Source organism: Mesocricetus auratus, unplaced genomic scaffold (genome assembly GCF_017639785.1).
Source record: "Mesocricetus auratus isolate SY011 unplaced genomic scaffold, BCM_Maur_2.0 Super-Scaffold_100020, whole genome shotgun sequence".
Taxonomy (NCBI): Eukaryota; Metazoa; Chordata; class Mammalia; order Rodentia; family Cricetidae; genus Mesocricetus; species Mesocricetus auratus.
Window position 1 is genome coordinate 10,929,610 of NW_024429201.1, and position 23,415 is coordinate 10,953,024.

Genomic DNA, 23,415 nt, shown 5'->3' on the forward strand with positions numbered 1-23,415 from the left:
CAATCCAAACAGGAGAAACCTCTGGAGGAGGAAAGATGACAGCTCATCCACATCCACAAAGTCATATTCTACGAGGTGTAAGGAGACCTCACAAAAGGAAAGGGAGGTGTTTTGTTCTTGTTTTCACAGGAAAATCCATCTCCAAACAGTGAGAAGACACGGAACATGTGGATACCTAAAGAAGAGAGGACAGCTACCCAAAGGACCATCAAACAGAAAAGAACCTGATATTTGGTATCAATGTCTAATTTTCTTAACTTACATCCTTATAAAATCTGTTTCTCCTTACTTTCTAATATTCTTTTGGTGCCAATTCACTTAAACCAACACTGACTTTGGAGTTGAATTTGCCTCTCCTCCTCTAAATCCAAGCATGGTGTTAAAATAAAATTCAGAGTTTCTGTATTATATCAAGGAGCCAATTGATGTAAGACAGAAGAAACAAAATCTAGGGACTGTCATTTGTTTATACTCGGTTCTTTCTCTGAAAGTCTAATTCCCTCATATTTACTATCATCCTTATTGTTGCTTTTCCCAGTAACCATACATATAAACATTGAAATTTCCTTGTTGTCATTAACGTTGGAGTTTTCCACAAAGAATAAGGAATTTCCTAATAGCAATCTTCAAACACTTCAGAAAGAAAATGGGGCCCCACTTCATCGATTCCACCTGATCCGACTGAACTGACAAGTACCACTCTAAACCGGTTTGGGACTACATCGCTCTACACAACTCCAGACCAATTAACTGATATGGTGCACCTTGTACACTCTGGCCAGAGCCTCAGACAAGAGCTTCAATCAAGATTAGAACTTCAGTCAAGAACTTCAATCAAGCATCTCCCGCCAAACAGAGACTGGGTACAAATGTTGCAGGTAGTCCACTTGAGACTTTGACTACACTAACATTTTCTTCTTCCAAGATCCCATGAGGTTGTCATCATCCCATTTCATCAGGAAGTAATTCTGAGAATACTATGCCCCCTTTCCCTACTGTTCACATTACATCTGTTAGAGTTAGTTTTCAATTATTTAGGGATGGGATTGGAAGAAGGTGTTCAGACTTGGGCATCTCTTTCAGATAAGTTTAGGGTTTAGATGGGATAGATATGCTTAGGATAGGATATAGGTAGATTATGATTTGTTTATCATCTTCTATGTATATATGCTTTATATATATTTGAGACAATTCAGTTTTGTTTTAAGTCTAAATTTTTTCTTTAAACTAAAAAGGGAATTGTAGGGAGAAATCTTATGTACCCGTAGCACTGGCCATGCCCGTTTGGGTGTGGTCACGGTATGTAGAACATACGGAGGATAAAAGAGCTGGGAGGAAGGAGACGCTCTCTCTTTGGGTTCCTATTGCATCCCGGAGAGCAGCGTGCAGACCTTTGGTTCTCAGCTTTCTCACATAAGTGACTTCTCCCTCAATAAAACATCAGAGGACATCCCTACTTTGTGAAGCTTAATATTTCCACGACAGAGACCCCATAACCAAGCATTAGGCCCAGTTCAGGAATCCTGCTGAAGAGAGGGAGGAAGGATTGTAGGAGCCAGCAGGGTCAAGAACATTACAAGAAAACCCACAGACACAACTAACCTGGCTCATAGGAACTCAGAGTCTAAACCAACAACCAGAGAGCCTGCATAGGTCTGGCCTCGGCCCTCTACATATATGTTACATTTCTGTAGCTTGGTCTACTTATGGGACTCCTAACAATGGGAACAGGGACTGTCCCTAATGCTTCAGCAGGTTCTTGGGAACCTATTCCTCATACTAGATTCCCTTGTCCGGCCTAAATACAACAGGAGGTGCTTAGTCTTACTGCAACTTGATGTCATGCTTTGTTGATATCCATGAGAGGCCTGCCCCTTTCTGAACAGACTCAGAGTGGTGGTGGGGTGTGGGGGGGTGGAAGAGGATGGAATGGGAGGAGGGGGGAAGGGGAAACTGCAGTTGAGATGTAAAATAAATAAACAAATTGAATAACTAAAAGATTCATTTATTTTACATGTATGAGTGTTTTGCCTACAAGTATTTATGTGCACCATGTGCAGAGTTCAGAGGACAAGGTCAGATTTCCTAGAACTGAAGCTGCAGGTGACTGTGAGCCACCATGCAGGTGCCAGGAACCAAACCCAGGTCTTGTATAAGGGCAAATGCTCTTAACCATGGGGCAATCTCTCCACCCCAACACCAAAGGCCTTTTCAAAGGTCAGTAAGCCACTCAGGATGCTGAAGCCTATAGGGATCACTTGGTTCCAGCAGCTTGAGACCAGCCTGGGCAAGAGAGTGAGTCTGTCTTTAGAAGAAATGTTCAAGCAGAAACCCAGGGTTAATTCTCTTTTAATTATGTCATCAATAGACATAAGGCTGATGTCATATGCTATGCTTCCTCTATGAGTCTCATCAGTAAGATCTCAGGTGATATAACTTTTAGCCACCCAATTCTAGTTTTTAGAAATATCTCCCAACAGTTTGACTTTGAGCTTTTATAACCTGCTAAGACTAACAGACCTGAACTTATACGTACATAGATACTGGTATCCATAGCTACAGATACAGTAGAACCGTGAGACCTCAGAGAGTCAGACAGTGTGTTACTCTATACAAATATTTTCAACAGCCAACAGCCTTGCTATCTTAGTAAATTAACACTGAATTCTTTTTTTTTTTAACCAGGCCTCTTCAAAGGTCATGTATGAGTCCCTTGTGGAAACAGTGAGTAAAAGGCCTCTACATTCCCATGTTGGATTTGTCTACAGTGTTCAAAATAAAAACAATTCAATTTGAGATGCCAACTGTAGTCTACTTATTTCTATGAAAACAATCTTTAGGCCTCTTTTTCAATAAAGCTTTGTTTTGTTTTGCTAAACATAGAGAAATAGTACATACCACTCTAGAAGACTTCCTTGTTATTATTGGTAGAGGAATGCTGGCAGCAATCTGTAGCTTGTGTTGGGTGGAGGAAGGGAGAAGCTGTCCTTCCGTTCTTTAGAAAAAGTTCTAAATGCTGTACAGTTTCTCATTGGAGCAGAAGAACCAAGAGAGGTAGTGTGAGCTGAAGAGAACTAATGAAACCTGTGAATTACGTTTTTTTTTTTTTTTTTGGAAAGATGCCCAGGTGGTAACACTTTAAGGAGAACATAATTTGCTCAAGACAATCAGTTGAAACAAACAATTTGCTCAACAATCTCCAAAGTGGAATTTGCAAAATTATTATGGGGATTTTTTTAAAGAATCGTAGATTCATTAGAGAATGGTGACATTTATATAACAAAACAGATATGCACTAAACAACCTAAGTGGCATTTTCCTGGTTTAGCATGCTGTCGTTCCCACTTTCCCTGAACGGGAAGGTAGAATGTGAGTGTAGAAAACACCACAGCATAAAAGCTGAACTAATGAATGGATTGTGACCTACTGCAGACAGCATTTTTGCTCTTCAAAACTCAAAATAATCCTGCCGTGACTTCCTTTGACGATGAACTATAAGGAGGTGGAGGGAATAAACCCCTTCCTCCCCAAGTTGTTTTTGATCGTGGTGCAACACTCCAACACTGCAACAAAAAGCTGAACAAGACATTCAACGAGGAAACAATGTCTAGGATCTGTAAAGAACTGCAAACATGAAATACCAAAGCCCAAATCATCCAGCCAAAACCTGGACTGATAAACTGAATACACACTTCTCAAAGGGTGGAACACAATGGCCTATAAATATCGGAAAGAGCCAATGACAGTGGTGCTATGAAGGGTAGATGTGGAGGAACAGAAACTTGTGAGCACAGCGGGTGGGAGTGCAAGCTGATGCCACTGGGGTTGCCACTGGGGAAATGGGTGTTGGAGGTCCCAATGAAAAGTAAAGGGACTGCTACAAGACAGCTTCAGCACTCCAACACAGGCCCCAAAGGAGTCTACGCCAGCAAACTACAAGATACTTACACATCCACATTTACTATTCTTTTCTTTAATTTTAGAAACAATTTTACATATCCCCCCATTCCCTTGCCCTCCCACCCTCCCCTGTCTCTCACTGACCCCCCCAAACTCAACCCCCACTCTCCACTGTTACAGGTCCCATAGACTGCCCAGGCCTCCTAGCTGGCACCCACATTCAGAGGGCTTGGTTAGGTCCAATGATGGTTCCCCATCTTTATGACTAGGGTCTCCAAGCTCTCACTAGGTCAAGTCAACTGTTTCTGTGGGTTTCTCCAGCACGGTCTTGGCTCCCTTGCTCATCCCTCCTCCCTCTCCACAACTGGATTCCAGGAGTACAGCTCAGTGTTTAGTCATGGGTGCCTGCTTCTGCTTCGATCAGCTACTGGATGAAGGCTCTAGGAATGGTAACCAAGGTAGTCATCAATCTCATTATAGTGGAAGGGCATCAAAGGCAGCCTCTCCAACACTGCCTAGATTCTTAGCTGGGGTCATCCATGTGGATCCCCTAACTTTTCCCCAGTGCCAGACCTCTCTCCAACCTATACTGGCTCCCTCTATTAAGGCATCTCCTTTCTTGTCCTCCTCTATTCCTCCCCTGCATCAGTCCTCCTGACTTATTTATTTATGATGTATATAGTGTTCTGCTTGTATGTATGCTTACATGCCAGAAAAGGACACCAAATCTCACTACAGAGTCACCATGTGGTTGCTGGGAATTGAACTCGGGACCTCTGGAAGAGCAGTCAGCACTCTTAACTTCTGAGTCATCTCTCCAGCCTATTTGCTACTATTCTACTCACAACAGGTACAATACAGAACCGGCCTAGATGTCTTTCAACATATGAATGCATAAAGAAAGATGTGGTGTGTGTGTGTGTGTGTGCGTATGTATATATATATCCATATATATATATTGGAATTTTATTGCACTCTAAAGAAAAATGAAATTTTAGTATTCAAAGGAAAACAGACGGAACTGGAGACTAATATGTTAAACAAAAGAGGACAGACTCTGAAAGATTAAAAAATGTGTTTTCTCTCTCATGCAGAATATAAGGGTGTGTGTGTGTAAAATATTAAAGGAGAAAGAGGAAGGAGTCCAAAAGGAGTCAAGGGAGAAGAGAAAGTAATGAAATATATGTCATGAAAGCAGGGGACAATTTAGGGACAGCAAGAGAGGGAAAGTGAATATGAGGGGAGGGACAGAAGGGAGTCAGATCAAAGCAGAACAATGCACATATGCAATCACACAACAAAACCCTTTCTTTCACACTAACTCACAAGGAAAATAAGATTAAGAAATAAAAGCAAGCAAAGTTATCAGGGAGAGAGTACTGTGTTTCTGGGAGGACTACAGTGTGTTTATAAGGGGATTACAGTGTTAATAAGGGAGCATTGTGTTACTTCTACTTTGGGAGTCTTGAGTGGTAACTGTGATGAAATATGGAAGAGGTAAAATATTTACATAACAAAAAGCAACATAAAAGCAAGAGGGTCTCAAACTCAAGGTTATCCTTGGCTACATAGCAAGATGCTGTCTCAAACACACACACACACACAAACACACACACACACACATTAGCAACAGAATCTAGACATGCATTAAAACTTTAGTATAATACATTATGATTTGAATTTACACCACTCTCCACCCAATTCAAAGCTGAACTCATATTAGAAATCACTGCTACAACATACCCTATGTGCAATAGAAAGAGATGGATTAAAAGACCTCTTTCTTCACAGACTTGAGGATCCAGTTTAGATCCCACCACCCATATAAAAAGCTGTGCTTGCTTGTAACTTCAGTGCTGGGGACAGCAGAGGCAGGACTCCTAGGGCTTGCTCGCCACCAGCCTAAGTGGTTCAGTAAGAGACCCTGCCTCAAAGGAACAATTGGAGGGCCCCTGGGCAGGACAACTCAGGGGCTTCCTACGGCCTCCACAAGGATGCACGCCTACCAATACACATGTGCACATCCTAGGACACTTACATACACACAAAAGTAATAAAATCAAAGGAAATACCTTCATTTTCCATGATAAAAATAGTATACAAATACTCTAAAGCACCCTAAAAGTTTTCCCTTTAAAATCAAGAGTAGTGACAGGTTGCTGTCTCTGTTCAGCACTATATTGAGGGTCTCCAGAGCTGTGAGACATTAGCATTTCAAGCAAGAGAGGGGAAGGAGAGAAAGAGAGAATTTGCACGGTACATCACTGCAATTACTGCAGTAAAAATTACACTGTAAGGTATTTATATGAAACTACAGGTTTTTATGTAATAGATTCTGTGTGTCTGAAGATGCAGGTTAGTTACATCCTGTTGGCAGCAGCCATTGAGCGCATCAGCTGGGGCTGGTCAGCTCTAGCTGCACTGGGGTGGGCCCCACTGCCAGGAGGGGCTCAAAAGCTGCTGCCCGTCCTCCCATCGACACTGGCTGACTGAAAAAAAGAGAGAAAAAGGGAAGGACATGACTGCTCCTAGGTATGATGGAGGAGGTTTATTATAGTTAAAAGGGGTTTATTATAGCCAGAGGCAGGGACATCTGGGAGAGTCCAGAGTGAATGTGATCCTGAGCTAAACCATGTAAGGGAAGGGGGGAGTGGAAAAGGGAGAGCCGGACCAAGAGGTCAGGAGGGTAAAGATTAGACCAAAGAAAAGGTTGGGTAAACAAAATGGCTGGATTATATAGGGAAGGGCTGGATAGTATATGGGAAGGATAATCCAGCCCCTGTGTTGGAGAAGTTTAGGGTAGGGGACAGGGTATGCCAGCCATACCCTGTAACAGGTAGGGACTCAGATGCTGGGAGAACCTGGCAGCCAGGTCCACTTTGGCATGTTAAGTAGGCAACTCAGCCATTTGTCCCAGGTTTGAGACCTAACGTTGACAAGAAGCAACAGTTCACACGTGAGGAGCCTCTCCTTATCCCATATTCAAAGGAAGGGGATTGCATGAAGCATTAAATATCAGGAACGGCCAGAGAGAGAAGGGTTAGCAACTACAGGCACTACTCTACACCCAGCCTGAGTACAATTCCCAAGACCCATATGGTGGAAGGACAGCACTGATTGCTGCAAGCTGTACTCCGACCACACACACACACACACAGACACAGACACACACACAGACACAGACACACACACACACACCACAATGAAACAAATGTAACTGTTTTCCAAAATTAAGTATCAAAAAACAAGGACTGGGAATAGTAAAGATACAGAAAAGAAAACTGAAAAGTCATTGTTTGCTGATATGTAGGAAATGTAGAAAACCAAACAAAGACATCACACTAAATATTTAGAATTAGTAAGAAAGCAAGGCTACTGACCATAACAGTTAGTAAACAAAATTCAGCTTTCTAATCCATACAAAAGGAAAGAAAGCTTCAAGATATTTATAATAGAATCAAAACAAATTTTTCGAAGTATTAAGTACTTAGAATCTAAACACATAAACTTTTTAAAAAATTAAACATTTTCATCTACAAGAACTAATGAAGAGCTTTTGACTCTTCCTATCAGTGTCTTTATTAACTTCTCTGCTGCTATGATAACCACCATGACCAAAGACAACTTGGGGAGGAAAGGGTTCACTTATTTCCTGGAGACAGTCCACCAGGAAGGGAAGTCAGGGTTAGGACCTCAAAGCAGGAACCTGGAGGCAGGAATTGACAGAGACCAGAGGTCTGCTGCTTACTGGCTTTCTTCCTCTCTATGACTTATTCAATCTGCTTTCCTATACAACCACCTGCTGGGGTGGGGGTGGGGGAGAAGCACCTACAGTGGGTTGGGCCCTCCCACATCAATTGTCAAAAAAAAAAAAATGTCCCCACAGGACAACTGTTGGAGGCAAACATCAACTCAGCTTCCCCTTCCCAGGTAAGTCTTGGTTATATCAAGCTGACAAAAAGTAACCAGTATGATTGCAAATACAGTAGTAATCACCAAATTGATTTATATCAACAATCTAAATCATGATAAGCATATGTACATAAATGAGAAGTAGTTAGATTTTTACAAAAATATAAAGGTTAAAAAATATATGTGAAAAAATGTACAGCTATATTAAAATCAGAGTGAAGCCATAATCAGACGCCAGTATTTACCTACACATTGACAATTCAAACCCAACACAGAAAGCACTGGCGAAAATGCTAAGTAAAAGTAACTCGCACACTGACGATGCATGTGTTAACGGTATAACCACTTAGAACAACTGCTGCTGCCTGGCATCGGTTGTATACTCAGTTGATGGTGCTTCCCTAAGAACCTTATGTGTTTCAAGAAATAATCACACCCTGTCTCGTAAAACCAAAAAAAAAAAAAAAAAAAAAAAGAAATAATCACACACACACACTTCCAAGAGCAGCAAAGGGGTTCTCCACCACAGGGCAAGACTGAGCAGAAAGCAGAACCACACTTGGCTTCAACAAAATGTCAGAGTCTAAGAACATTGAAAGTCTAAAACTCACCTTCACATTAAATATTTGGAAGCGTTCTCAGGCCAGCAGGGATACTCGCCCACTTTTAAATGGGTGAAAACTGTTGACTACAGAAGATAGTCTGCCACAGCAGAATGGGGTTGATCTCAAGGGCAAGAGTACAAGTCAGCTCAGGGTAATTGCTCTCAGGGTACTTCAGAGGATCCACTGTTTTGCAGAAGAAACAAAAGACAGAGAAGGGAGAAGAGGGGGAAGAAGATGAAGGAGGAAAGAGGGAGGGAGAGACAGAGACAGACAGACAGACAGACAGACATGGAGGTGGGGGAGGAGCACTATCTTGAAACCAATACAAAAGCTAAAGTAAAACTCACTTAACTTTCTAAAGCACAGAGTGATGTGAAAATATTGGCAAAGGCATTTGAGGAGGCTCCCTAACTTATCTGAGGAGAGAAAAACACTAGGGGTAATAGCAAAAAAAGAAAGAAAAACACAAGGCATCGTATTAAAAAACAACTCAGTATTTATTTACATTCCATTTACTTTCAAAAGGATGAAGAAGCTGAGAAAATATATTCATAAGGGAAAATAATTTCATCTTACCATTTATACTTTTCATAAAGCCAAACAAAGATTTAATTTAGATTTACAGGTCTAGGGGAACCCAAAGAATTCATCCAGCTCAACTGTCCATCTTTAGCTAAGACTCAAATTACATGGCTGCGGGCAGATGCAAATCTACTCCACTGCTAGGCATATGCAGACTGATATATGCGTCATCAAAGAGCCAGTGTTAGTAAATCTCACAGCAACTGGCAAATCTGCAATAAAAGCCACAGCCATCACAATGTAAGACAGTAGGGACTTTTGCACAACAACAAAATGGGATTCACACAGGAGAAATCACAATTGGCAACTAAGTCGATGCCACCACAGAAACAGCACCCAGTGTGGTTCTTATTCAAGTATATACATTATTCTTAGGCTTGGTTTTCGCAGAGGAGTCAGTGAGTAGAAAACACACACGAAAGACAACACGCCATGGAAAACAACAAACAGAAGGAAGGAAACGCTTCACCTTTAGATTCTGTAACAATCCCAAGCCTGTTACACCACCACTGTACACTTGGCTTGCAATCATCCACTGATTTGTACATCTCTAAAAACAGCACTGAGATTTATAAAAATACTGACAACGGCTCAACATTTTAAGAGTCAGATCACCTGACAGAGTATCTGAAACTCTGCATTTCAGTAGTTTATAACTTGGCATTCTTCAACCTTGAATGACTCAGAACCGTCTCTACCACTGAGGTCTCTGAAACTCTGTCACAGCTTCACATCCGGAAACTTCTCGTTCTCTGAAATGGCTGGAAAGGCTTCCTCAGTGCCCACATGAACAGCTGTGGTTTGGGCTTGGGTTTTTCAGGAAAAAGAAGTGCTTCACTTTCTGGTGTAGGAAATCGCTCCTGGTAGACTTCAGGGTAAGATTTCTGAAACTGAACACGAGTCCAGTATGAGTCAAAAAAAGGCACACAAAAACCAGACAGTCAAATTGTAAGAGTTCTCGAACCCTGCTTCCCTTTACTCTCGTTGAATTACTTGATGCTGATGCCCACAGCTCTACCTCATCTTTCTTTGATCCAGTCTTTAGATGAAATTGTCCTTGTAATCAAATCCCTCAAAATTTTCTCACTGTCAGCAATATCCAGACCTCACTGTGAAAACCAGCCATGAGTAAGTCTGAGTTGAAAATAACTTTTGTTCTACACAATTAGAGAAAAGTCTATCCCAATTATGTTTTACTATCTGCTTCTCCAACTCAGCTTGGCCAGCTTCTATCTAACAAAGAGAAAAGAACATGCTAGAGGTGTTATCCATGGGATATTTAAAGGAAGGTAATATATTCTTCCTTAGATATTCAACACTCAATACCTCTCCAACATTAGCATAAAGAAAAATGAGAAAGAAGCCCAGAACCCTGATGTTCGGGGAACAATCCCATGTGTGCTGTGTCCAGCTATCCAGCTGTGCAGCAATGTAAAAAAAACAAGAGTGGTAAGGCACCACTTCTAATTCCAGCACTCACAGGCAGAGATGAGAGGATGGCTAAGCCAAGGCTATCCTGGGCTACAGAGTGAGACTCTGTCTGAAAAAATAAAAAGCAAACAAAAGGTGAACTAAATACCATCCACACGAGTGAAGACCACACTTAAAGGATAGCCAAAGTAAGCATGGGATGGAAAATGTCCTCCTGGTGCCATGTTTCCAATACTTGATTCCCAGTGGCTTTGGGAGGTCTTGAAAACTTAGAAGCAGAGCCTGGCTGGAAGAAGTATATCCCTGGAAGCAGATCCCTGCAGGTATATTACTCTACTATCTTCACAGATGCTCTCTGGCCCATGATGACATGAAAAGTCTCTACGAATGCTCCTGCTGCCACACCCTAAATTGCTCCATCATCCCTTATCTGCCAAGATGAATACACCCTCTGATGATGGGAGCCAATGACACCTTCCCCACCCTGTGCGTTGCTTCTTTCAGTCTTTCTTTCACAGTGACAAAACTTAAGTGATGCAGTGCAGTATTGCAGTGGGGTGATGCAGTGCAGTGATGTCAGTGTAGTGATATAATACAGTGATGCAGTGCAGTGATGTCAGTGTAGTGATATAATACAGTGATGCAGTGCAGTGATGTCAGTGTAGTGATATAATACAGTGATGCAGTGCAGTGATGTCAGTGTAGTGATATAATACAGTGATGCAGTGCAGTGATGTCAGTGAAGCGATGTAGTGCAGTGGTGCCAGAGGAGTGATGTGGTGCAGTGATGCGGTAGAATGATGTGGTGCAGTGATGTCAGTGAGGTGATGTAGTGCAGTGATTCCAGAGGAGTGATGCAGTGAAATGATGTGGTGCAGTGATGTTGGTGGGATGACACAGTGCGGTGATGCAGTGGGGTGACGCAGTGGGATGACGCAGTGTGGTGATGCAGTGGGATGATGCAGTGCAGTGATGCAGTGGGATGACGCAGTGCGGTGATGCAGTGAGGTGACATAGTGCAGTGATGCAGTATGGTGGTGCAGTGGGATGACGCAGTGTGGTGGTGCAGTAGGATGACACAGTGGGATGACGCAGTGTGGTGATGCAGTGGAATGACGCAGTGTGGTGGTGCAGTGGGATGATGCAGTGCGGTGATGCAGTGGGATGACACAGTGCGGTGATGGAGTGGGATGACGCAGTGTGGTGGTGCAGTGGGATGACACAGTGCGGTGGTGCAGTGGGATGACGCAGTGCAGTGACGCAGCGTGGTGACACAGTGCAGTGACGCAGTGGGATGACGCAGTGCGGTGATGCAGTGGGATGACGCAGTGCGGTGATGTAGTATGGTGGTGCAGTGGGATGACGCAGTGCGGTGACGCAGTGGGGTGACATAGTGCAGTGATGCAGTATGGTGACACAGTGCAGTAATGCAGTGGGATGACGCAGTGCGGTGACGCAGTGGGGTGACATAGTGCAGTGATGCAGTATGGTGACACAGTGCAGTAATGCAGTGGGATAACACAGTGCAGTAATGCAGTGGGATAACACAGTGCAGTGACGCAGTGGGATGACGCAGTGCGGTGATGCAGTGCACCTTTTCTGAGTGAAAACTGTTCTCTAAGCCCCTCAGCTCTGTTGCCTCACTCAAGAGGAACTGAGTTTGGCTGACTGGAACACTCACTAGGGTCTGAGACAAGAAACTATGCTGATATTGCCTATCTAAAAATAACAGTTTCTGCAAGTTGGCTTAGTGGAGAGAAGTACATTTGCAGAGGCTGAACATCAAGGTGCACCAGAGAACTGATTCCTAACAAGTATCCTGACCTCTTCATGCATGCAGTGGTATACGCACCTGCACACGCACGAACGCACACATTAAATATTTTCCCTATAGTCAATTTCTCCAAAGTAATTGTTTGGCTAATTCACATCATGTCAGGTGTCAAATATTAGAACCTAACTCACAAGAGAAGTACTTGATATAAAAACAATAGAACTGGGGAAATGACTGCAGCGTACCAACCACCCAAGCTTCTGCAACACAGAACCTAAATGAGAAACTCACATGCCCTTATGAGATTTACATGAAGCCCATGAAGAGAGTAAAAGAGAAACAACCGGAGAACAGAGGAGAGGGAGACGCCTGCTGAGGGGCAGCCTCATCACCTGCTTCAGCTTCTTCTTCTTCTCCTTGTTGGAGAGTTTGGCATCTGCTATGACTTCTTCCAACAAGGCTGTCAGGGGCTCCTGAGAGCCGTATGCCCTTTGGTATTCAAATTCCTCAGGACTAATTTGACGGCAAAAGGAAGGCGCAGACAGCGTAATATCCATATCAGCTCCTGGATATTTTATCTGAGGCAAAATACGGAATTAGATTAATCAAAATCAGCATGTCTCCTGGTAGGAGTGGGATATTTTCTTCAGTTTGCTTAGGGGAGCCATATTAAAAAGGCGAGTGTTTCCATGCTTTTGAAAAAATAATATTTAAAGCCAGTATTAAATTTAAAATGAGATTGTTTTATTTTTCTGAACTTGAGACTCATTCTAAAAAAACAAAAACAAAAAACCAATAAACAACAAAGAACTCTTGGATGTGCCCTTCAGTAAGATCTGAAATTTAAATAGAAATCAGGGGCCGGTGAGTGGGTAGAGGCGCTCTCTAGAAAAGCCTGGAGACCTGAGCCTGATCTCCAGGAGCCATGTAAAGTCATCACTGATTTTACTCAGTCATAGCACAATTCTGCCTTCACAGGACCAAGTTTATATGTGGGCAGATTAATCAGCATAGCTCACCCTTGATCCTCAAAGGCACAGGGATCACAGGCTAAGTTTCTGTGATCTGCCTACTATGTATGTGAGCACACGAACCCAGTAAGTACCCAGAGCGACAACTCCTGCTTTAACCCTTCCTTGTGAAGACTCGAGGAAGCAGTTCACCTCTACTCTTCAAAGACTGAGTCATAAAACATCAGGAGAAAAAATTGCTATGCGTTTTACCAATGCAAATGACAAGGGCATGTGCGTGTGTATACACATATAATATACATATACATACGTGACATGCACATATACGTGGCAATTATATCAAAAACAGAAGCAAAGTTGAAATGAACACTTACTTTCTTATACCACTGGCATAAATTAAATTGAAGCAATTAAACTAAAATGAAATTTTAATATGCTATCAATACTTAAAATTTAAGTATTTAAGGTCTTTGACCCAGCAATGATACACCTAGTAATTTACTCTTGGAAAACAGTTGTGGATCAGTTCCCTTCCCAAAAAATTAGCTATAAAAATATTTATTAATACATTGCTTGCAAAACAGACAGAAATAAAGAGACAATCTAAATATTAATCATAGTTGGCCATGGTAGCTGATGTCTATAATCCCAAGACTCAGAAAGTTGAGGCAGGAAGATTGTCTCCAAATTCAAGACCAGCCTGGGCTACATAATGAGTCCCAGGTCACCTTGGTCTTCAGTATCCTGTTCTAAAAACGTAAAGTAAAATAAAACTAAAAATTTAAAACCAATAGCACCACACTCAATTATGCATACATTCCTGTTATGGAATATGGATGTTGTCAATAATGACATTAATCACATAACAATAATAATAACAACTTCAACAGCAGTTTGCTATGTGATAAACATTAAAACCTGACTGTAAGCACTTTCTGAATATACTAGCCAAATAAACTGTTAACTATCATTCCGATTTTACAAAAAAAGGAAAAAAGAGACTAGGGCAAAAGCTGAAACACAGTAATATTACTTCATTTGCCTAATAAGAAGACACAGCAAACAAAAGGACACTCAAACACTATTCACCTGCAGAGTATGCTCTTGGTACAAGGGTCAATCAAGAATATTTGAAGATGGGGATAACGTTCTGTTGTATTACTAAGTAAGAAAAACGAAGTTACTACAAATAGTGAGACAAAGAAAAGAATGAAGAAAGGAGGAAGAGAGATAAGAAAAAATATTATAGACATTTTGATGTAACTCTACTAGTTTTGTGTACGCATAATCTATATTTTTCCACACTTAATCAATGTATTAGGTTGATTTCAATATAGCAGTGATTGATATAATACACCAAGCATGCATCCCACAGTTATCCATAGTACCAGCAGACTCATGCAGTGTGCAGTATGTGCCAAGACCTATTGTAAGCACTTGGCTCACACCAACACCTTACCTGGACTCTTCGCAGATGAGCCACACGCTCTTCTATGGAGGTCTGCAGGGCCAGAGGCACTTTCAGAATCTCCTGGTAATTGTCCATCAGAAATGTCACCAAGCGAGCCGCTAGCAACTCATCTAAGTCTACTTCATCCTTCGAACACAAGATGCACCGAGAAAACGTCTGAACCATCTAAAACAAAAGGCAGGAGAGGCTGAAATCAGCAGAAATGTGTGCCCTTGCCTTCTCTAAACTGAGGGCAGTTAGCTTGTAAAAGACAGATGTGAAGAGTTGGGGTACACATCCCACCAGGCACCTAGTCCCACGTGGACAACTCAAAGGGCAATCTCCCTTGAAGAGACTCAGCAGGGAGAAGCTTGTCTGAGGAACAGTTGAAACTCCATTTTATACAAGGCTTTATAAGCACATATAGTTGCATGAAGACATCCATATACATAAGCACATATATTCTGAAAATCACATGAATTTAGCACTTTCAAGTTCAAAGTACCTGTAGCCACTTGGCCAAACAATACCCTAATTCCATTGGTTGTTTTTACTCTGTGTTCTTCAACTGCCATGGTCTTTCCCTGGCTAACTTAGTTTCTCTACAATTTGAGACACACACTTGAGAATTGTTTTTAAACAAAGAAGCTATGTATCAAGTGACAAGACTCTTTTTATAGTAACCAGAAATATAAATATATAACTAATGTAAGCAATACAATTCCCATGGAATTCATATCATTACTTCCTTCAATTTTATGCTCTGAATTAATCTTTTTCCCTTTCCTTCTAATTTTACTGCCAACCACTCACATCAAAACCTACAAACATAAAGTCACATGGTGCAGTTTATTAAGACTAGCTTTCATTAGCATTGTGTCACTTTATCTTCATCTCTGCATATATAAGCAGAGGCAGAAATTTTTGCTTGGAAGTAATAAATTTCAATAGATTTAAGAATGCTTTGAAATCATGTTTAAAATTTTATATTTCCATATACAACATATACACATGCATATGTATATATATTATATATATTGTGTATGAGTGTTGCTTTAGGGAAGAGGTACAAGTTTTCTTTGACTGTTCAAAAAGGTTTCTTTAACACAAGAAGGGGTCAGGAATCACCCCAATGGTCAGTTTGTGCTCCTTTAAAGCTAGACCAGGCAATCCCCAGGAAGTGGGCAGTAGCTTCAAGGGCATGGTATTAAAGAAACAATCTCTCTACAAGACTCTTTTTGAAGAAAACTGAGAGACATAGAGTGTATAGGCAATGGCAGGAAGAAGTGGGGAGAGGACATGCTGGCTAACGCATGTAAAATTCCAATTAGAAGAAAGTTCTAGGAATGTATCCATGGCACCACAGTCATACCTACTAATAACAATATGTGGAAAGTGGCAAAACTGCTACAAAAGTAATAAATAATATGACAGACATATTAATTAGTTTCAATTAAATATTTCTACAGTGAGTTCATGTATCAGAACAGCACATGATTCCATAAGTGTATGAAATTGACAATTAAAAAAAAATCCCCACCAGGAGTTGGTAGCACACACCTTTAATCCCAGCACGAGGGATGCAAAGGCAGGCAGATCTCTGTGAGTTCAAAACCAGCCTAGTTTACAAGAGCTAGTTTGAGGACAGGTTCCAAAGTCACAGAGAAACTCTGCCTCGAAAAAACAACACAACAAAAAATCTCCCTCTCCTCCCATGTTGTCTAGTTGTCTAGACCAGCTGGGTATTCTATTCCTGCCTCTACTGCTTGTCCTACCACTGCCCGTATGAATGCTCACTCTCCCTCTTCCTCTAGCTCTCCCTTCCCTCTCATTACAATAACAAAGACTCCTTAACACCCTCTGTGCTGGACCAGGAGAATGTGGTTTTCCTAAGTTGTCAGTCCACCTCCATTGTCTTCGTGTTGACCACAGGTAATCCTTTGTAAAATGGTAAGCAAGGCCACAGCAGCTGTCTCTACGGGAAGAACCTGTTCCCTACTCCCTCTTCACTTGGCACTATGTTCTTCAAGGTCCTTAGACTGAAAGCACAGGAAGTATGGTTGGACAGTGGGCCATGCTCTCCAAGCAAGCCTCCCTCCAGCTATCATCTGGCTGCTCAGATAAGAACAGGGATTCCAGTACATTTCAGACTGAAAACGTACATGCGTCACAGTAGATGTCAACAGTCAACCTACCAGAGTGCGGGTACCAAAGCCATCACACAGTGGTGGCATCTCTTTGTTTAAGCAGATCCTTGCCATCATCCTCATCAACAGCTGTAGCTTTCTCCTGTTTTCAGGAGGCAGAAGGAGACAACAAATCTGAAATGCTTCAATTGCCATTTTCTCTTTCTGTAGCAAACCTGATTCAAAAAAGAAGTTTCGTCTTTTAGTACAAAGCCCACTTGACTGTGCCTGCTTCCTCACAGTCCTACAGTTAAAATTAGACTAAATATGTTCACATATTCGGTTACACCTGGCAAGGTGTGCAACTGGCATGTACTGTGACTCACAAATTGGCATAGAAAATGCAAACCATTAAGCAGAGATGAGATGGGTGACAAACACAGCCATTTTCCCTCTACAACCTCATAGACAGACAGAACAAGTTCTTTCCCACTAAACCAGGAGCAGTCTGGCTAGCACTAAAATGTAACTCTAAAACCTAAAATGATCAAGAATACAATATATAAAACCATGGTCATCTTGATAGCTTCAGAAAAGGCATTTAATAAATTCATCCTTGCATGATAAAAATCCTGAACAAATTAGGGATAGAAGGACCACAATGAGGAGCTAGGGAGAAGGCTCAGAGGTTGGGAGCACTGGTTGCTTTTCCAGAGGACCAGGGTTCAATTCCCAGTGCCCACATGCTCACAAATGTCTGTAGCTCTGGTTTCAGAGGATCTGACACCTCATACAGACATACATGCAGAAGAAAACACCAATGCACATAAAATTAAGAAATGTTTTAAATTAATCTTCAAATAGAAATAAAAATATGAAGGACTATAACTAAACACAATAAAAACCATTCACAGCAATAAATAGCCGGGCCTAGAAGTGGTTCAGCAGGCAAAACCCTGGTCAGACAAACCTGATGGACGGAGGGTGATCCCTGGAATCATTGTAAAGAGCCCAGCCACTGGTGCACATCTGTAAGCATGCCTACAGCACGATGGAATATAGAGAAGTAACTGCCCAGAAGATCACAGGCTGGCTAGCCCGAAGGAAAGCACACACAAGCAGACAAAATGCCTCAGAAATGAGGTGGAGGGGAACAATACCCAAAAGTATATATGTCCCAATATACCTGCCCACATTCTTATACAAACACACAGAGGAAGGGAGAGATAAAAAAAGGACTCTTGTTTGAGAGAGAGACATATGGTTTGCATTATACTGATGGGGAAAATCAAACCGCTTTCTCTAAGATCTGTAGTGAGAAAAGTATGCCCATGTCCCTGCTTTTTATTCAACACAGCTGTGTTTAAAGGCACACAGCTGGAGACATTATACCACCTGACATCAAATACTATACAGGGGGTGGAGAGATGGCTCAGCGGTTAAGAGCACTCATGTCAGGAAGCTCACAACTCCGGCTTCAGGGGATCCAATACCCTCTGGTGGCCCCTGCTGACACCAGCAGACACAGAGACACACACAAAGCTATACAGTACAAACAAAAGGAATGGAATAGACCCTGAAAGTAAACCCTATGGCCTTACAGCCAACTGATTCTCAACAAAAGAACACACATAACAGCCATCCCAACAGTGGTGAGACTATCCACATATAGGAGGTTAAAGCTAGATTCCCTACTCCTCACCACTCTCACAAACTACAAACAACCAAGAAATGCATAAAACTTCAGCCTAAGACTTGACATTATGAAACTTTTAGAACAAAAGACAGACTGATCTCAAACCCACAGCATTCCTCCTGCTTCAGCTTCCCAGGTCTAGAATTTCAGGCATGAGTCACCAAGTCTTGCATGAGATTATCGTTTTATGTAACGTACGCTAAGAAAGGCATGTGCCTCATGAAGTCAATCACACACAGAATCTACGAGAGTTGGCTGCGAGTACATGAAGTGAAGTGGTAGCATTGACTAGTGTGTGCTAAGGGGCGGTCAGAGATGACTAGAAGGCTCTGGCACACTATTGCATAGTCAAGGGGAACATATCAATAACACCTAAAAGCTGCACGAAAATACTTTTGATGATTTCATCATGAAGAGGATGAGGAGAAAGAAGAAGAGGAGGAGCAGCTCTAGGCCAGCACAATGGCTCAGTAAGAGAAGGAAGGGACTGCCACCAAGCCCAGTGACCTGTGAGTTTGAACTATGGGACCTACACAGTAAACAGTGAAAACTGGCTCTCACAAGTTGTCTTCTGAATCCCACAAACATACCATGACATGTACATGTACACACACACACATATGCATAGCCACACGCATACAGAAATGTGGCTTAAAATTTTAAAATAGCTGTACATCATCACCAAGAAGTGGTATGATCAATCAGTTCAACTGATTTTAGGTTTCCTCGTACTTATGCCCTAGAACTTCACTGTGGTTTCAATCCACGTATTCTGAATGATCAATGATATGTCTCTTCTTATTGTGTGCTCCTTAGGAAATTGTCTCTCTCTTACAAAATGTCTATTAAAAATTCATGCCCTTTTTATTGCATTAATTATCTCATTGCTTAAGAGTTCTAAATATATTCCAATGTGTTAGTTACATTACACATTGGGGCAAAATACTTGAAAAGGAGCAACTTAAGGAAGAACTTCTGGCCCAGTCCAAGGGTATTGTTCCTGAGGGGGAGGGGTCACAGCAGCAGGAGCTTGGGTGGCTGGTCACGCTGTGTGCTGGGTGGGGAAGCAGCGAGCCATGAACATCTATGCTCACTCCACTCTCCCCTTCATGTTCAGTCTGGGGTTAGAAGGCACTGCTCATCATTAAGAGGGGGTCTTCCCAGCTCAGTTAGCCTAATCCAGATACTCTCTCAGAGACAGAGTTGTTTCCATGGTGATGCCTTCTAGTCTACTACATCATATGTACTGGTGCTTTGCCTGCATGTGTGCCTAGTACCAAAGGAGGCCAAAAGAGGACATCGGATCAGGCACCTGTGGGTACGTGAAATCAAGCCCGGGTCCTCTGGAAGACCAGGCAGTACTCTAAGCCACTGAGCCACCTCTCCAGCCCCTCCAATGGTAATTCTAGATCCCACCAATTTCACACTCAAAATTAACCACAACATCTGCCTTCAAGTATTTTCTTTTTGATTGTTTTTTTTTATTTCATTTTACATTCCAACCAAAGTTCTCCCTCCCACCCCCCTTGCCTCCAACCCAGTTACCTTCTACTCACTCCTCCTGACAGGTAAGGGCTCCCATGGGGGAGTCTACAAAGTCTGACACATTAAGTTGGGGCAGGATCAAGCCCCTTCTCCTACATTAAGGCTGAGCATGGCATCCCCTCATAGGGAATGGGTTCCAACACGCTAATTTTCTAAGATATATAATAAGCATATGCTATTCCAGTCTCTTGGTATTTTAATGGTGTATTCCTTTTTAATGTATTTTTATTGCCCAGAATATTTTTCTTGTGTCTTATATTTTTAGTTTTTGTTTACCTTTCAATAACTATTAATTCAAACTAAAGAAATGTCTTTGTCTTAGAAAACAAAAACTAAACAACAAAGCTTTCACAATGCCATTTGCTAGTCTAACGTTTTAGAGCAAGATGGCAGTTAAACTGGCAGAGTAAATGGCATGGGTGTAATTCTGGTGGTTCTAAGAGGAAATGTTGACAAACGATAACTACTGACGGCATTTGTGAGAGAGAAAACACTGTTAGAAAATTCGAAAGTGACTCATGGGCCAGAAAGGAAACAGGGTTAGTTAAACGCCTCAATAGTGTTTGACAAAAACAGACTTTGGAAGTTGCTGGAAACAGATAAAAACAAGGCTGGATCACCTCAGTGTCAAAGCACACAACTGTAACACCACCCACAGGTACACACACACACACTGCTAAGGGCTTTTCTTTTCAATGGAATGCATTGGCAGAAGGTTTACTCAGTCCTTTTCTAACATGGAAGCCAGGGCCAAAGCCAGACGAACAAGGGGAAGAGGTGGAAAGAGCACTTTGAAAAGCCCTGCAGAGAGGACGGCCCTCACCCTGACGCCATTTTCTTCATGCTTAGAGATAGAGAATCTAAACCACAAATGTAAAAGATGTATACTTTGCCTACCCAAGATTGCAAGAATCCTCTCCTACATTTTCTTCTGGTGGATTTTAGTTTGGTTTGTTATTTTTGATTCTATGATCCACTCTATCATAAAGTTTGAACAAGTATGAAAAAAATATAGAGGCTTACCTTTTCCAGTTGTGCTAACATCATTTACTGAAAACATTATTCTTTCACTTAGTTTCTCTTGAAAAACCTCTTGGCTATTGGTATATGAAACTATGAAATGATATATGAAAGCAATGAAATATGAAAACTCTTAGGAAGTCCTAGAAGTCCCAGGAAGGCCAACAGAGTCGTGTCTATTGAAAGGAGGGGGGGTGTCAAAGTTTCATTTTTATTGAAAACGTACATAAAAAGAAGAAAAAAGATTACATTGAATCAAGAGGATTTAAAATACACTCCAATTGGCAAAAAAAAAATTTGCTTAAAGAAAGACACAGCAAGAGAACCTAATTCTTTGGAGATTTTTAAGAAAAGGCAAGCAGGTTACCACAGGGAATTATTCAAAGCAGATATAGGATCTCCCATTCTCAAGATGATGCACTTTCTTGCATGAATCTCAAATACAGCACTTAATAATTCCTTTGGCTGTTTAGTTCAGAAAGTTCTTTTACTCATCCAAGTACTGGATAAAAATTAACCATATTTCATATTGCATTTAAAAATATCTTTATCTTGCTGAAATGGTATGGGAGGAATCTTGGAATTTCTTCCCAAAAGTTTTGTCAATCTTCTTAGTGATCACTGATATAAGTAACTTATATCTAGACACTTCTCTAAATTGCTACCTTTAGGAAATACCTAACTTCACTTCATTTTTACACTCATTGGAGACATTTGAGGGTGAATAGACATCTTTATCTTAGCCCATCTGTGTCTTCAAAAGCTCCAGTCACAAGACTTGAGCCCAGAAAGCAGGTGACATCACCACCAAGAACATGAAGTACATGGAAACAAGAGCGCTCTGTCTGGGCAAGCACACTAACTAGTCACTCTCTGAGAAAAGAGCTAATAGGGGACAGGGACCCTGAGGTAGCCTGGAGAACATAAGGGCAGGTAAAGACAGCACATTGTTCACCTAACAAAACACAAACAGTGAATAACACCCAGTCATTTGGCTATTCTACACAATAAGCCTACACAATTCTCTGGCATGTCTGTGCCACACACAGATCTTAGACTACTGAGTTAGATGATCCAGTGCATAAGGATACTAGTGAATGACTGCCATTTTCAAGATTCAAATCAGGAGGAAATGATAAATACAAAGAGCTGTCACTTCAGCCTTCCAGTTCACTAGCAAGGAAACCAGGCACCACAGACAAAATAATAAACAAGGAACAGGAATTGAATGGGTGTGGTCAAAGCCTGAGGAGCGATGTAGCAGCAAGCTGGAGTCCATGTTCCCAAACCCTTGCTCCTTCTACTGGAAGCATCCATACAACATCAACTAGTAACAAGCCCCAGACTACCATAATTTCTTTTTAAAAAGCCATAAATATAAATTTGTATATGAAGCTCCTGTTTCTTAAAATATGTAAATTAATCAAATTTCTTTTTTTAAAGTCACACACACAGCCGGGCGTTGGTGGCGCACGCCTTTAATCCCAGCACTCGGGAGGCAGAGGCAGGCGGATTTCTGTGAGTTTGAGGCCAGGCTGGACCGATGGCCTCCAAAACAATACAGAGAAACCCTGTCTCGTAAAACCAAAAAAAAAAAAAAAAAAAAAGTCACACACACAGTTCAAACTAGAAGACTTACAGGGTATTTACAGCATCAAGTTTAGCACAAATCAAGAGTAGGGTCACTCCGTTTCTAAACACCTACCTGACTCCCACCTCATTTGCTTATTCACCTCCATCCACCCCCAAAATGTAAATTACCAGATGGACTCTGTGGTGGAATGTTGATACTCATCTTGGAAAATAAAGAACAATTGTGGACAGTTGGCTTGGTTAGACTACAGAACCAAATGAATATTTTGCAATTACTGGTAAAGAATAAGTCCCACATCTCCAAACATGTCAAACAAGTTTTTTGGTTTTGGTTTTGGTTTTTTCTCCTTCCTGATCCTCTTCCCCACACTTACTAAATGCTGTCTGATCCTGAGACAGGGTCTTGCTATGTAGCACTAGCTGGCCTCAAATGTGTACTCTCCCTGTCTCAACTTCCTAAGTGTGGGGATTCTGGGCATGGGCCATCACACCTGTGTTCTCTTTGAAAACTATTAAAATGGACTTAAGATGCCCAATTGCATACTGAGTAATGACTAACAGCTCTCGGGGTCAGCTCTGGTCACAAGGTCTACCACATTCAATCAAGCAAAGGCCCGAACCTCAAAAGAAGAATATATGATAAAGTGACAATCACATCCATTGAAAAATGCTGCACAATTTCAGCTTCTACACAAAGTAGACTGATTACTTACTCTAAAAGACAACATCCTGCTTCAATCTAGGAAACATGTGATTTGAATCAAAGCAACATGCTATTTCAATCAAAGTCAAGAAGTTTAAGAGATGAAT

At 41.5% G+C, this 23,415-nt stretch overlaps 1 protein-coding gene across 3 annotated transcripts in view; it reads right to left on the reverse strand.

Moving 5' to 3' along the window:
• Positions 1 to 8,895: 8,895 nt before the first annotated feature.
• Positions 8,896 to 23,415, reverse strand: part of Depdc1b (DEP domain containing 1B) — a 57,180-nt gene continuing 42,660 nt past the window's right edge. For all 3 annotated transcript variants that reach the window (XM_040729012.1, XM_040729013.1, XM_040729014.1), the window contains 4 exons: positions 16,821 to 16,987; positions 14,635 to 14,811; positions 12,597 to 12,782; positions 8,896 to 9,889 (listed from right to left, as the gene is read on the reverse strand). In XM_040729012.1, coding sequence (XP_040584946.1) covers positions 9,728 to 9,889; positions 12,597 to 12,782; positions 14,635 to 14,811; positions 16,821 to 16,987 — 692 coding nt within the window. In that variant the 3' untranslated portion in view covers positions 8,896 to 9,727. The remainder of the gene's footprint in view (positions 9,890 to 12,596; positions 12,783 to 14,634; positions 14,812 to 16,820; positions 16,988 to 23,415) is intronic.